Here is a 16,586-nt window from a genome sequence, read left to right on the forward strand (position 1 = left end):
ACAGCTAAGGAAAAGCTCTACCTGCACCCTCTTATTTTGTATTTTTAAGATATTCGTAAGGTAAATTAATAAAGCGCTTGCATTAATATTTAAAGGCCAAAAAACAAAGTTTATTTACAAAACAAAAAGCTAATTTAAAAGCATAACAATAACAGAAATAACAAAAACAATAAAAATTCATGAGAAAAAAGTCTACATACAGTGTTAAAAATCGAATACAATATTTGATCTCTTTTAAATAAATAAAAGAAAACAATATATTTTTAATATTTTGTAGGACCATCCCGGGCTCCAATAACCGCCTGAAGACGACCTGGCATAGACATCACCAAATTCTCCGTAATACTGGACGCAATTTCCGGCCACGCCCGAGTTAGGGCAGTTTTCAGTGTTTCACGACTACTGATATCATATAAATTACCAATATTTTCAAACTTGTTTTTCTTCCAACATTCTTAACTATTAATGTCGTAAACACTGACATCAAAATTATGTTGAATATTATCACTAGTTCTCTAGAAGTTCAAAATAGTAGGGTGTATGTAGAGTTTTTTCCTTAACTGTACATACATATGCAAATACTTACTTCACACGCTTGACAGTTTACTCGCTCGCTCTTACACTTCTTCACTTTTTGCCGGAAAAGGCCCTCTATTGGTTTTATGAATTGTAGAAATAACGCCGCTTGTGATTTTCTTACAGATGCGACGGTGGATAGCTGGTTTTTGATGAGCTCACCCGTTCCGGTTGTCTCCATCGTGGGACTCTATCTGCTGTTTGTTCTCAAAATCGGACCCGCGTATATGCGAGATCGCAAGCCGTATGATCTGAAGAAAGTTATGGTGGCCTATAATGCATTCCAAGTTTGCTTTTCCATTTGGTTGTGTCGCACGGTAAGTACTCAGTAATAAATAACTCTTAGAATATAAACACACACTAAATTAGTTGAAATTAAATTAAGTATCTCAGAATGACTCTAAACGCTTCGCATAAAGTTTGATTTTCAGAAAGTTATATTTTTAGGGTTTAATGACATTCATTTTCGGCAGCAAAAACTTCTACAAATTCCATAGGCTGACAAAAATTTTAAACCAAAAACCAGCTTAGACTTTTCTGAATATCTTTGATTTATTGAATGCGAATCTGGACGCTGAATAGCCCCACAAGTGCGGTTTAGAAGAGCAAAACTATTAGGTTGGGGAATAAGTTCGTAGCGTTTTTACCCAAGACTTGTATTTAAACAAAAAACAATAATTATATCAATAAGTTAATCAATTATATACTCGCCGTTGCTGTTTACAACCTCTTTCCACCTATCGCCCAATTTGTTGATGCCGTTCCGCAAAAATTGCAAGTCGCCTGGTCTGGTGCTAAAGAAGTTGTTGAGCCAGTTTTTAAGGACCTCTTTGTTATCGAAGGCAGCATCCTTGATATGGTTTGACAGGGAGCGGAAAAGATGGTAATCGGTTGGTGCAAGGTGCGGAGAATACGGCGGATGCTGTAGCACCTCCCATTTGAGCTCTTGGAGCGCGGTTTTGACGACTTGTGCAACATGTGGTCTGGCGCTGTCATGAGAAGAATCATAGTTTCACCATGTCAATCAGCTCTTTTCAGTCGAATAGCCTCTCAATCACGCGGTATAGCTGGGCAATATAGAACTCCTTGTTGAACTTTTCGAGCATTTCCCAGTTCACCATGCCCTCCCAGTCCCACCAAACACACACATGATCTTTGGATGAAGATCCGCCTTGACTCTCGGCTTTGGCGTATCTCCTGGAGCCACCCACTCCTTTCTTTTCTTCATATTATTGTATAGGCACCATTTCTCATCTCATTCATCTTGCGTGTCGATTCGTACAAAAAGCGCTGTTTATGGCCACGTGTTGCTCGATGGCGGGCGAGATGCTGTGAAGCAATTTGAAGCAACTTTCTTGGTTTTTTTTCGGTAAATCCTATTGAATAAAGGGGATTGAGAATAGTTTTATGGTCATCGTTAATTTTTTCCGCCAATTCACGATTAGTTTGGCGACCGTTCCGTTTCAAAAGTGATTTGAGACGTTATTCATCGAATTCAGAAAGCCTTCCGCTGCGGGACATGTTGACGTCAAAGTCGTCATTTTTGAAGTTTACAAACCATTTCTGTGCTGTAAACTCGCCTATGACACCTTCTCCATTTACGTCGCAAATGTCCCGGGCTGCTTCGGCAGCTTTTTGACTCGATGAAAAGCAAAAAAGAGCAGGTGCCGAAAGTGTTGATTCTTGCCTCCTGGGTATTCCATTTCTAATGCTCAAAACTAATAAAAAATTAAATAACTCAAAACTACAATTAACATAGTTTTTTAGAGCAGAAAGAGTTCTATCACATGAATTCTTACCCTTTACCAAACAGCAAGCAAATCGTTGTAAAATAAAAGAAAATATAAAAGCGCTATGAACTTATTCCCCAAGGTAATATTTACTATTTTTGGTTATGTTTGAGGATAAATAACATCATGAGATATACATTTAATACAAATTCTCAGAAATCAATGTACTTTTTGTGGATTTTAAACGTGCACTTTATTTTATCCAAAGTTAATGAGCTATGTAAATGAAATTTTCCTTAAGATTCTCATCACTAAACGAGCAATTTTCATACAAATTTGCTTAATTTTTTTTAAATTTGCTCAAATTCTTGAAACTTGGAATTAACTATGTTTTATAAAAAAAAAACGCGGCCAAATAGGCATTTTTGTTTTAAGATATTTTTACAAACAAAACAAATAATAAAATAAAAAAATAATATAGTAGTAGTGTGGCGCTTACAAAGTTAACAGACTTAGCTGAAATGAAATAGGGAATCTACCGCGTCTCTTCCGAATGGCAGTTTTCAAATGAGGTTTTCAAGGCAAAAATCGTTACTGTATACAATGGCAGCTCCACTTTTGTTTTGAGCAGAGTTCAAAACATTCGTCTTAGTTAATTTTTATTTGCATATGCATATTTGCATAAATATTGTGTAGTGTATGCGAGAATTTTTGTTTACAGCAACTCTGTTGTTTGGCAGGTGTTGTAACAGCCTTTTGGCGTCCATAAAAGACTTAAACAGACACTCGTAGACTTGTGCTCGCATAATTAAGTCGCTTAATTGAAAAATATTTTTTTAATTAAAATAAAATTAATTTAAAAATACTTAATTAATTTAAATTTAATAATTTTTTGGAAAGTAAAGCAAACAGAAAATTACTTAAAAATTTGCCTTAATAAATAAAAAAAAACAAATAAAATTCATTTGAAAATATTTTTTTGATTTAAAATTAATTATTAATAATTTTCTTGATAATAAAAGCAAATAAAAGCTTAAACGTTAGTCTTAATAAATATAAAAATAGAAAAACTAGTTTGAAAATAATTTTTGATTTTAAATTTAATAATTAGTACTTTTTTAATAAAAAAGCAAAAAAAAATAATAAAAAAAACAATTAATTTCAAAATATTTTTTTAATTTAAATTTGAAAATTAGTAATTTTTTTAATAATAAAAATAAAAAAATTTAAAACTAATGAGATGCACGAATTATTTAGCAATATTTATTTAGAGCTTTACATAAAACGATATTAATATTGTCACAGAAAAAAGAAGAATCAGAATAATAAGTAATAACAGATGACACGCATAGTGTTGCCAGAAATAACTTCAACACACCCTCTCAATATGCGGATCATCTAAGCAGTTAAACCAAGTCCAGTACGACATCTTTCGTGATTAACTCGTGCTAATGGTTTTGTCTTCACATCCGCAAGCATCTCATGCGTTGATATGTGTGCCAATGTGAATAACCCTTTACTGACGCATTCTCGAACAAAGTGGTGCTTTATGTCGATGTGTTTGGTCCTCGCATGATAAACCGGATCACTCGCCAAACATTGCGCTCCTCTATTATCCACATATATTGTAATATCAGTAAACTCTTTAGTGCCAATCTCGAGTAAGAGGCTACGTAGATAAACTGCCTCTTTAGTTGCTTCTGCCAAACTAACATATTCGGCCTCTGTTGACGAAAGTGCGACAGTACGTTGTTTTTGTGATTTCCAGCTAATGGCTGCATTGCTGAGCAAATATGCATAGCCCGTATAAGAACGACGATCGTTTGTGCATCCACCCCAGTCAGCATCGGTGTAACCTACAAGCGGAAGGGCTGTGCTTTGATACACCAAACCTTTATCAGCCGTGCCAGCAAGATACCTTAAGACACGTTTAACCGCATTCCAGTGTGCTTTCGAAGGATCATTTACGAACTGCGCCAATCTTGCCACCGTATTAGCTATGTCGGGTCTTGTGGCAACGGACAAATACATAAGAGCCCCAATTATTTCCCTATATGGATAGGTTTGATCAAGCTTCTCGCAAGATTTATCAAAAAACGTATTACATTCTGACGGCGTAGCTACTGGGTTACACTCACTCATGCCGTATTGTCTCAATAGTTCTAATATGTAACCCATTTGCTTCAAAATAATTACACCATTCTCTTGATGAATCTCTAATCCAAGACAATAGTTGGCTTTACCGACATCTTTAATGTCGAAATCATTTAAAAGTTGCTTCTTAAATTTGTGAATTATATTTGGTTCGCGTGACGCTATTAGTAAATCGTCCACATATACCAACAACAAAACTAAATTTGAATCGAACTCTCCATAGAATAAACATGGTTCATTCTTTGTGGCCCGTAATCCCATACTTAAAACCTTCAACTTAAGTTTGGAGTACCACTGCCGTCCAGCTTGCTTTAGGCCGTATAGTGCTCTCTTAAGTCGACAGGCGTTGCCACCATTACTTAAATCGTTCAGCATTTTGGATGCTTTTCTACCAATTTCACTCTCCTTATCATTATTTAATATAATTCGTTGCAAAATATCGTATAACATAGTTGGCACTTTCATGAGCACTTTTTCATCTAATGCTCCATTCAGATATGCGCTCACAACATCAAACTGCCAAATTGTGAGGCCAAAGTGTGCCGACAAAGCGAGCATTAACCGTACTGTATCTAATCGTGCTACCGGTGCAAACGTCTCATAGTAGTTAACCCCGTATGTTTGACTACAACCTTTAGCTACAAGTCGAGCTTTTCGCCTCTCTATTTTACCATCTGGCCCACACTTGTTCGTCAGAATAAAACGGCAACCATCTACGTCTTCCTTCTCAGTAGTCTTAACAATATCCCACGTATCATTCTTTATAATATTAGTGATTTCGCAGTCCAATGCGTCTCGCCATTCATTGCTTTCGGGCCCACGCAATGCGCTCTGCATATTGACCTCAGCTATACCAACGAAAACATTATCATCAGCAGACTCATACTCGTCAGAAACATTACTGCCTATGTCGCCCTCTGGACTAAATGATAGCGGAACTGATTCTGAATTTTCGCGATACTGAAATAATTTACGCGGTCGTCCTCTCTTTCCAGTTCGCTGTAATTTTGGCGCTCCTGGTGCTCTTTTCATTTCTTTTACATCTTCTTGAACCTTGGCAACAGGTTCACTGCTCCTTACACTCTGGTTATTTGGATGAGGTGAGAACTCCACACTTTTGGGACTGGCGCTATTATTCTCTTCTGCAAATGTTGGCAGCGACAGCAGCTCATCAATATCGCGAGTTGGGGGGGAATAAAGCGGTTGTTGTTCATTTATAAACCTGACGTCACACGCACATATGATTTTATGCTCTTTTGACAACCATACCCGATAACCCTTCTTATCTCGTGGATATCCCACAAACACGCCTTCAAATGACCTGGGAGCAAGTTTACTTTTTGAAGCTACTTTATCTAGTACCATCACCTTAGATCCAAATGTCCTAAAGTATTGTACTTCACATTGGGCTTCACTTTGTTCAAACACTCATAAGGCGTCTTCCCTTGTAAACTTCTTGATGGACATCTGTTCCTTATATGACAAGCAGTCGCCACAGCTTCTGACCAAAAACTTCTACGCAGACCGGATTGCAACAAAAGACATCTAGTCATGTCCAGCAATGTCCTATTCATCCTCTCTGCAATACCGTTTTGCTCAGGTGTACGAGGGATGCTCAGTCGACGTGCAATGCCCAAATCTGAAAGATACTTATCAAAATCATTATTTACATACTCACGCCCATTATCGGACTGCAAACACTTTATTTTTAATCCTGTTTGCCTTTCCATGAATTGCTGATACATCTTAAAAGCTTCAAAGACACCTGACTTCTCACGCAATAAGTATATTTCGCACCACCTGGTGCAGTCATCTATGAAGGTAACGAAATATCTTGCTTTGGAAAATGACTGTTCCCTAAACGGTCCAACAACGTCCGAATGCACTATGTTCAAAGGCTTTGAACAAGGTACTCTGCCCTTATTAAAAGGAAGTGCAGACATTTTACCGGCCACACATACTTCGCACTGTGACAATTGCTTAACGTCGCTAAAATCTGATAAAGGAACGACACTATCATGCATTAACCTTGATAAATCTGCCGCGTTTAGATGACCCAAACGACAGTGCCACTTCAACAGTTCGGAGCACTTCGTTTGAGCAGCAGCGCACTCGCTGTTTTCACGAACAAAGTATAAATCGCCCTTGCGATCTGCAATCAAAGTTGTAACGCCACTTGCATTACATACATAAGCACCTTCTTTGGAAAATGTCACTCTGTGTCCTTTATCGGTAATTTTTGCCACCGAAATTAAATTCGTACGCAACTCGGGCACAAACAACGTGTTCTGAAACTCAATATGCCGCTGACCATTTTCACTTGACACTGACAACTTTACCACGCCTTTGCCTTTAACATCTGCACAAGCCTGACTTGCCAAATTGAGCTTCGCTTTTGACGTATTTTCCATCGTTTTAAAATTATATTCATCGCCACACAGGTGCGCCGTAGATCCACTGTCTAACACCCATCCGCGCTTTAATCGTTTAGTACTCACACCAAATGTCCCGTCTGTTGTCCCAGAATGGCATGCAACATACGTATCGTCAACGCTATATGCTAAACTTTTGGAATTTCTACCGCCTTCATTTCTTGAAGGACATACGCTGATCTTGTGCCCTAGTACACCACACTTGAAGCATCTTATTTCCTTTTTACTTTTAGAAAAATGTTTACGAGCATTTTCACGTGACTTAGCAGTCATTGCTATTACTGTACTGCTCGATGACTGCTGACGTGCTTCGCTCTCTTCCATTATTTTTACTTTAAGCACTTCAGCGGTTGGAAGTGAATCACGTGACTCGATTGCACAACGAAAATTCTCATAAGTAGACGGCAAGCTGTATAGCAGCATAATTGAAAGAAGATCTCCATTTATCTGCACGCTCATGCTCTCCAATTTGCCTACGGCATCAAAAAATTTCGCAATATGCTCTTTCACATCTTCGCCTTCCGTCAACTTCTGTAGCATTAGCTGCTTCAGTAACGTTGCATTTCGCGCCGGACCTTTTGACGCGTAAATCGACTCCAATTTGACCCATACTTCTCGTGATGTCTCACATCCACGTACCTGTTTCAATTCAGACGGATGTATAGCCAAAATCAAATCAGCTTTAGCTTTACGGTCATTTTTCAACCATGCGCTTCTCGCAGCAGGCTCGGTTTCTGACGGTATCGCCACATGAGCACTTACATATTCCCAAAGATCATTCTTGACCAGCAATGCTTCTACTTGCATGCTCCAAGTATCGAAGTTCTCCTTGGACAACAACTCGATCCGGGATGAGCTGGATGCAGAACTCGAGGCCATCACGCTAAATGTATCGCTATATTTCTATGCGTCGATTTGATTTACCAAACTTTGAGTTTTCTTGAAAATATTACTCATGAACAAACTATAAGACTAGATACGCTTTATTTTGGACATCTGGGCCCATAACCTAATGAGATGCACGAATTATTTAGCAATATTTATTTAGAGTTTTACATAAAACGATATTAATATTGTCACAGAAAAAAGAAGAATCAGAATAATAAGTAATAACAGATGACACGCATAGTGTTGCCAGAAATAACTTCAACAAAAACTAATTTAAAAAAAAATTAATTAAATTAAAATGAATTTTAAGATATTTTTTTTATTTAAATTTATTAATTGAAAATTTTAAAAAATATTTCTAATTCAAATTTAGTAGTTAACAATTTGTTTAATAATAAAGCAAAAAACAATATTTAAAAACTAGTTAAAAAAAACAATTAATTGCAAAATTTTTTTTTAATTTAAATTTGAAAATTAGTAATTTTTTTAATACTAAAGCAAAAAAAATTAAAATCAATTAAAATAAAATGAATTTTAAGACAGTTTTTAATTTAAATGTATTAATCGAAAATTTTGAAATATGTTTTTAGTTCAAATTTAATAGTTAACAAGTTTTTTAATAATAAAGCAAATAAAAAATTTTAAAACTAGTTAAAATTTTTTTTTAATTAAAATAAAATGAATTCTAAGATATTTTCTTAATTTAAATTTATTAATTGAAAATTTTAAAATATATTTTTAATTCAAATTTAATAGTTAACAATTTTTTTAATAATAAAGCAAAAAAAATATTTAAAAATTAGTTTTTATAAAACAAACAATTAATTTCAAAAACAATTGTATATATAAATTTGAAAATTAGTAATTTTTTTAATAATAAAGCAAATAAAAAAGTTGTAAAACTGATTTAAAAAAAATTTTTTAATTGAAATAAAATTAATTTTAGGTTTTTTTTTTAATTTAAATTTAATAGTTAAAAGGTTTTAAGAATAAAGCAAACAAAATTTTTTTAAAATAATTTTAATATATTTTTTTAATTAAAATAATACTAACTTGAAAATATTTCTTAATATAAATATAATAATTAATAACAATTGAAAATATTAATGTTTTTTTTTAGTAATTAATAATTGTTTCAATAATAAAGCAAATAAACAATTCTTAAGGCTAATTTTAAAATAAGTTTTTAAAAAAATAAAATTAATATAATTTGAAAATAATTTGTCAATATAAATTTAATAATTACTAATTTTTGAAAATTTAAAAATGTTTTTCAGAGCTTACACTCCAGTTTTATGCCAATAAACTTTTTTCGGGACAAAAAAATTAAAAAATTTCTATAAGAAATTAAAAAACATCTACAAACTAGTTTTTACGTTACTTTGGCGCTTAGCCAAATATTAATCGCGTAGATTTTTCGCTAAATTTTTCAATTTTCCTGAAAGCAAATAAAAAAATTGTAGCACTAATTTTAAAATAATTTTTGAATAAAATTATTGTAGTTTGAAAATAGTTTCTCATTTAAATTTAATAATTAGTATTTTTTGAAAATTTTCAATATATGTATATTTTTTATCCAAGAATTTTTTTGGTGAATTTTTTATAAAATTATTTTTCATTCTCAAACAAAAATCTGACAAATGTAAGTTCCAAACGTTGAAGAAAATTCACAAAAATTCAAAAAATTTCTTTCATATAAAAGCCATCCGAACATGTGCTTTAAATGGAAGAAGAAAAGACATTGTAGGAAAAAAAATTTCAAAAATTAAAACAGTGTTTGTGGACTTCAAACCTAAACTTTGTTATATTAAAACATAATGGTTTTGCCATGCCTGCCGAGGAGCGACCGTCATTAGAAAACAATTCTTCAACCATTTGTTGTTCCTTGCACGGAGATCCAAACTCAGGCACTTCCGAATGGTAATGATTAAAAAGTTGATAATTTTGATGAGCATTTTTTGATATTTCTTAAATTTTTGCGATTTTTTCACAAAGTATAAAACCTTGGTGTTTAAGGCTTTTGTTATACAATTAACAAAATTAAAAAAAAACTTACGAAAAAAAATGTACATAAAAACTAAAAAGCTGACGAAAAAAATTTTGCATAAAAACTATTTCGAATACTGTAAAAAGATGAAGTGTCTTCATTATCTGAGCACAGATGTATACATACATATTAATTATTACAAATATTAACATATTAAAAAAAAACAAATTTCGTGTGATTTCTTCCTTCAATTCGAGAGCTCACAACCGAATGTGTGACCCCTGCGGATTTAGTGAATTGTATAAACACTTTTTAAATTGCAGTTAAACAAGTAATCTTTTGTTTCTTCTATTTAGTTCGTGTTTAATTCTTAATCATAATCAGAAAATATGCAACATTTTTTATCAATAAAAATTAAATCTGAAGTCTGAATTAAAGGGGGGTTTTTCGCAATTCGCATGACTATCAGACTTAGAAGCAGCAATCCAACTTAGGACGAATTATATTACACTAGCAAATACCCGGCATGCATTGCTCTGTCGTTAAGGCAAAGTATTTGTGTATATTAGGGTGGGTCGATTTGTGCTTAATATAAAGAACTGACTTTTTTTCGTACTGAAATATTCGTTACTGAAATATTCTGTTGGCAATTCTGAACAAAAAAGTCCTGGAAGCATAGCTCTGAAATAGATTTCGAGCCTCCTTATTGCTAATTTTAGTTATTAATTCTAGACAATTTTTTTTGTTTTTTATTTTGTTAAATGTTTTTAGAAGAAACTGTTTGTAACTGGTTTTTGGGTTAGAGAAATTTATTTTATTTATTTATTCGGTTTTCTATAAACCAACTATTATTGAATATTTTAAAGTAACAACCGGATTTTCTATACTTTCAAAAATACATACACATACCAACATTTTCTTTTAAAAAAATTTAACAAAATAAATAAAAATATCAGATTATCTGAGATTAATAACTGAAATTAAAAATTAAATTTTAGAGGTATGCTTCTACGTATGTATGAACTTTTTTGTTCAGAAATACCAGTAGAAAAATCAGTCGTCGTAACAAAGTAGATAAATATTGTTTTTTTAGTCTTCTGATTAGCCTTTTGAGGAGCATAGGATTTCTCGAAGGCTTCTCTAACGCACGCGAGTAGATGCTATCGTCTAGGCATTGCCCCAGCTTGTGTTTATGCAGCATGGATATTTTCCAGGTGTTCTTTGGCCGTGTGCGGCTTCTGCTTCTCTGATCTTTCCAATTTAGAGCCATTCTCGAGATGCTGTAGGGCGGTTTCCTGGAACTGTGGCCCATCCAACTTCAGTTCCTGCGTATTAGCTGGCGTAAGATGGGTTCCTCTTCGTATAAAATATTCACAATAGCACCAATACATTTTTTTCTTAAATCAACGCGTTTCCCTTAAGTAAGGATGGAAAATATTTAAATTAAATCCTCTGAAAAGAAATATTAATATAATATTTTTTCATACTACCAATACAAATCTTCAAAATTAGGTCCTTTTTTCAGCCTCAAAATTGGTGTTTCTCCTGCAGTAGTAATCTTTAATCCGTTTCCTTAAAGTTTTTACTTTAACTCGGTATTGTCAAACATACATATCATTGGAGTTATGCTGATACAATTTTTTTCTAATTTTTATAACTAATTGCATTTCATTCATTATTTCGTTATTTGCAAATTCGGTTAGAAAAAAAATAATTGAAATAAGAAATGCTCGCCAATTCCGCGTGCAATTTAATGTCTGTTATTTGTCAATCCACAAACAGCATGAACAAGCATACAGACATACATACATACATAGTATATAACATACAGAAATAATTACAGAAGTGCATAGAGTGAGTTATTTTAGCCATGAGTGAAGTAATGAGAGAAAGTGAGTCGTGGCGTTGCAAATGTGCAAAAGGGAGTTGCTTCATAACGAAGCGAAATAAATGCAAAATTTTTACATCTATTAATGCTTTTTTGGCACACAAAATTGGAATGAAATGGCTGGAATTAGTTGGCTCATTTCTTATATTTTTTTTTTGTATATTGATAGTAGCTGAGCTGGCTAAATTTCTGCTATCTAAGTGAAATGTTTCATTTTAAGAGCAGCTCTGGATCGTTACTTATTTTGTTGGGTTTGGTGTTTCTGGAATTTTGCGAGCTTGTCCAAATTTTCCACAAGCACCCGAATGCGGCACCCTTGCCTTGCGGTACCATGTAATGCCACTGGGGCGAGTGTTGAGTTGGCACAGATAAAAAATGCAACCCACCCTAATGTATATATTGCACATACTAAAGAGTAGTGAGCAACATAATAACTACTCAACACAACAACATAAACTACTATGCTCGGAAAGCATACATTACTAATTTTTCATTTTTACTTTGCCTGGTTATTACCGTTTAGAGGAGTTTGTCACACGGCGAACGCAGACAAAACAAGTGTTCCTTCTGTTTTCAAAATTTTTATAGTACAGCAAATAAGCAACTGCATTGTTCAACTTCGTTAGTTATTCAATGTAGACATCAGAATTGATCGCTCGGTTGGGTGGTAAGAGTTCAAAGTAGACAATTCCTTTGTAATCCCACAAAACTGATGACAAAACCTTCTTTTGGTGAATATCAGCATTTTCATTACGTTTCTTTAGCAAATCGCACCTGTTAAATGCCTTTCTTTTAGATCGTGAGGAACCCGTGTGTCGAGTTTTTGAACATAGCTAAGTTGTTTTAAGTGATTTTCAATGCATGTTTGTGATACATGAAGCTTCTCTGCAATCTCACGTGTTGTACTGTGACGATCCGAATCGATTATTGCTTAGATTAGGGCGCCATCAACTTCAACTGGATGACCAGAGCGTTTTTCATCTTTGAGTGAAAAATCACCAGAACGAAATTTGGCAAACCAATTTTGACACTGCCGTTCTTTTAAGGCTTCGTCCCAATAAACAGCAGATAACTTTTTATGAGCTTGCGCTGCGGTTTTCCCTTTGCGGAAATAAAAAAGCAAAATATGACGAAAATGTTCCTTTTGATTTTCCATTTTTCAACGAACGCCAAATGAAAACTACGCAACCGATCAAAAAACTTTTTTTACTGATTGTCAACTGAATTGCCAACTATCAAATAACAAAATGTGTTTTACATTTGTACAACGTCTGCAAACCTAAAAATTCAACTGAAGTCATCTTTGAGTGAAAACCGCAATTACTTAGTTGGCAGCCCAATATTTTGCTTGATTTTTCTTTGCCCAAGAATGTGTTTTCTAATTATTGATATAAATTTTAATTTAGAGCTTTCTGTACTTAGTTCTATGTTATCGTTTTAGCCGATGAAAACCTTTGTAGTTCATTGACTTTTTGAAATAAATAAATAAATTAATACATTTTGACAGTTTAGGGGTATTTTAGAGAGTTTTTTCGAGTTTAGTTTCATACCTCTATTTTATTTCTTTATTAATATTAATTTTCAGCATTCGTTTATTTCCCTTTAATATATTTCTCACTTTTCTTTACAGTCTATCAACGAAAGTAATGTGGCCGCCTCGATTCTCTCGAAAAAATGCGAAATCGTACGCAATCGTGAGCAAAATTTGATGCTTTACTCGGGCGCTTGGTATTATTTCTTCTCGAAGATTATTGATCTATTGGATACCACCTTCTTTGTGTTGCGTAAAAAGCAAAAGCAAGTCTCGTTTTTACATGTCTACCATCACACCATAACCGCGCTCTTCTCCTGGGGATATTTGAAGTATGCGCCTGGTAAGTGCAAGAAGTGAAATTAGGTGAATTTCACAATTAAGTGAAAGTGGACTGGCACCAGGGCATTTGTTAATTATGTTGTTATGATGCCATGGTAATTTGCCAATGCCCTAATTCACTTAATTGTGACTTGCGCTAATGCTTTCTCCGTTACTTTTCTAACATATTTTTTTTTTTAATTTTTTTCCTCCTACTTTAGGCGAACAAGGCGTCATTATTGGCATTCTCAACTCTGGCGTACACATCATCATGTATTTCTATTACATGGTTGCCGCCATGGGTCCGCAATACCAGAAGTACCTGTGGTGGAAGAAATACATGACCAGCATCCAACTCATCCAATTCATACTCATTTTGGGGTATATGATTATGGTTGCCGCCAAGGGTTGCAACATGCCACGTGCGCTCACTTTCTTCTTCGTCGGCAATACGATAATCTTCTTGTACTTATTCGGCGATTTCTACCGCAAGACCTACAATACGCGAAAGGCGGCAGCAGTAGCTGCAGCTAATGGCCGTGCAAATGGTCATGCCAATGGCTATGCCAAGGCTTATGCAAATGGACATGCGAATGGTTCAATAGCTGGTCGCGCATTGCTGGCGGCTGCTGGGGGTATGGGTTGCAAGCCGAATTCTCTGCTGGCTCATGGGGATGAAATGAAACGTTTGATCGATGTGAATAACAATCACGTCAAACTGGCGAAGGGCGAATGAGTGCACGCAAAGTAGCGGGTAGAGTAGTTGAAGATGAAGTACAAGGGTGCAGGGGTAATATGAATATGGGAATGGAGGTCCATACATACGCTGATGGGAGAGATGATTAGATGGAGTTTATAAACAAAAGGTTTTTGCACAACAAAATTATCGCTTTAGAAATATTTTACTTGGAATGTAGTTTTTAAAGGAAGTGAAATTTAGTCAAATATGTACTTAAAAAATTCTGCACCAAAGCGGTAGATATTCTGAAATGAACTTAATTTAAAGTAAAGCAAAAAATTTAATTTATAACTTTTCGTACGTTTCTTGCTAATTGAAATTCCATAATCCGCTAATAGCAGATCTGAGCACACAAAAATTTACAATTTTTCTTCATGTTTTGATTTGAAAAACTCGGTGTGGCTCAAGGCGAATCTATTAAAGGTGGTATTGGTAAATCAGCTGATTTGTTATTTTTCTTTCGCCGTGTCCATGTGGCTGTCAGCTCAGAATGAAATAATGCGAATTCATTATTTGTTTTCTAGTTTCTCAATACTTTGCTTTGACAATAAAACGGACAGAGCATTGTTGTTGGTCTAGTGCCACCACCTTTAATGAATACGCCTTGGTGTGGCTCTTGTCTTCAAAGAAAATAATTCTCAATATTCTATTCCAGTTTGAAGTTCAAAAATAGTACAGGTTTTTTATTATTGCTACTGTACAATAAACATAATTTTTTTTGAGAAAAAAAAAGTTTTTGTGAGAAAAAAATTTCAGAAACAAAAAAATAAAAATTAGGCTTCATACACAGTATAAATACATACATACATATTTCAATAGCATTAAGTAGAAATAATTTTAAACCTTATTTTATATTTTAAAGCATATTGTGAGAGTCTTTTGGGGGGTTTTGTAGAATTTAGTACTTACAAATTATCTGCTTACATACTTTTCTAGTACTATAAAATGTGTATTAGTCAAGAAAATGTTTGACAAAACAAAAAAAAAAAAAAACAAAAAACAAAAAGAAAAACCTAAAACCGCTATAGAATGGGATGGCCGCTTTCTGTTTTGTTTCAGTGCGCGTGTGTGTGTGAATGTTAAAATGTGTAAATATGTAATGAACGATTTTTAGAAAATGGAGTTGCAAAAGTCGTAAAATATGTAGTTTTCGTACAAAAATAAAAAACAAAAAACAGAAACAAAAAAAACACATAATCAAACTATACCAAATTTTTCCCTGCAACTGCAATTTCGATCAACTCCATTTAATTTTGTATGAGTTTGCTTGTTTTCTTGCTAGAAAGCGCCGATCCCATTTACTTATTTACCTTAAACATAAATTACGTAAGAAATAAATATATAAATATGCATTTAGGGTTTCCTTAACGAATTATAAATTTATTTAAAGCACATTGCTGAATATTTGTATGCTTATTTGTAACTTACTTATGTTTTCTGATAGAAATAAACGAAAATTTTATTACCGAAAATTAAAAAAAAAAATGTTTAAATTTTGGTTTTATTAGTTGTAAACTGGGGTGTAAAAGGAGGTACATTTTTTAAACATTTTTTTTTATTTATTGTTCAGCAATCTAAATTTTTTCCGAATATTGCGTAAAAACATAAGGGGGGACACCACTGTGAACGCGTGAAATTTAAGTGATTTTCATGAATTTTTTTTTATAAGTAGGAATGATTATTTGAGGATCGGACAAACTATAATTTATTTAACATATATTCAACTATACTGACACAAATTTTTATTAAAAAATATTAAAAATTACAATTGTTATTAATATTAATGCAATGACGTTATAAAAAACTGATGCACCACGATACAGCGGTGAGAAATCATCTGAAAGCAAAAAATCCAAAAAAAATTCTTCATCTACATGGTGAACGATATGAAGTGTTACCAACTTCACACTGCTTATATCTGTAAAACTCATCAACTGACATCAACGTCAAAATTCTAATTTGTTCTAATGACAGTTCAATATATTGTTTATAAGCTATCAAAAGCATTTGCGTCTCAGTTTTGTTGATTTTTTTTCTGTGATGGAATTCAAACGTGATAGTGTGATTGCGTTATATTTGGTTGGAAAACCACAACCAGCCATTGATCGTGAGCTCAGTCCCCTCAAAGTGAATAAAATGTTTGTGTATCGCACTATAAAACGTTACAATGATACTGGAAGCATTGCAAAACGCTATGGAGGTGGACCAAAAAAAACCGCAACAACGCCAGAAATGGTTCGGAAAGTGAAGGCTCGACTTGAACGAAATCCACGTCGAAGTGGAAGAAAAATGGCAAAAGAACTGAAAATATCGCAAGACAGGGAAATATCGACGCATATT

At 33.8% G+C, this 16,586-nt stretch overlaps 1 protein-coding gene across 4 annotated transcripts in view; it reads left to right on the forward strand.

Annotated features, from left to right (window-relative positions):
- LOC129239327 (elongation of very long chain fatty acids protein 7) overlaps positions 1-15,436 on the forward strand; it is a 75,657-nt gene extending 60,221 nt beyond the window's left edge. For 3 of the 4 annotated variants that reach the window (XM_054874774.1, XM_054874783.1, XM_054874766.1), the window contains 3 exons: positions 703-893; positions 13,286-13,529; positions 13,729-15,436. In XM_054874774.1, the coding sequence (XP_054730749.1) occupies positions 703-893; positions 13,286-13,529; positions 13,729-14,243 (950 nt within the window). In that variant the 3' untranslated portion in view covers positions 14,244-15,436. Of the gene's footprint in view, positions 1-37; positions 61-702; positions 894-13,285; positions 13,530-13,728 lie in introns of those variants that run through there. The other variant, XM_054874791.1, reaches the window with a different exon arrangement.
- Positions 15,437-16,586: the final 1,150 nt, after the last annotated feature.

The sequence above is a fragment of the Anastrepha obliqua genome, chromosome 1 (assembly GCF_027943255.1).
Source record: "Anastrepha obliqua isolate idAnaObli1 chromosome 1, idAnaObli1_1.0, whole genome shotgun sequence".
Taxonomy (NCBI): domain Eukaryota; kingdom Metazoa; phylum Arthropoda; class Insecta; order Diptera; family Tephritidae; genus Anastrepha; species Anastrepha obliqua.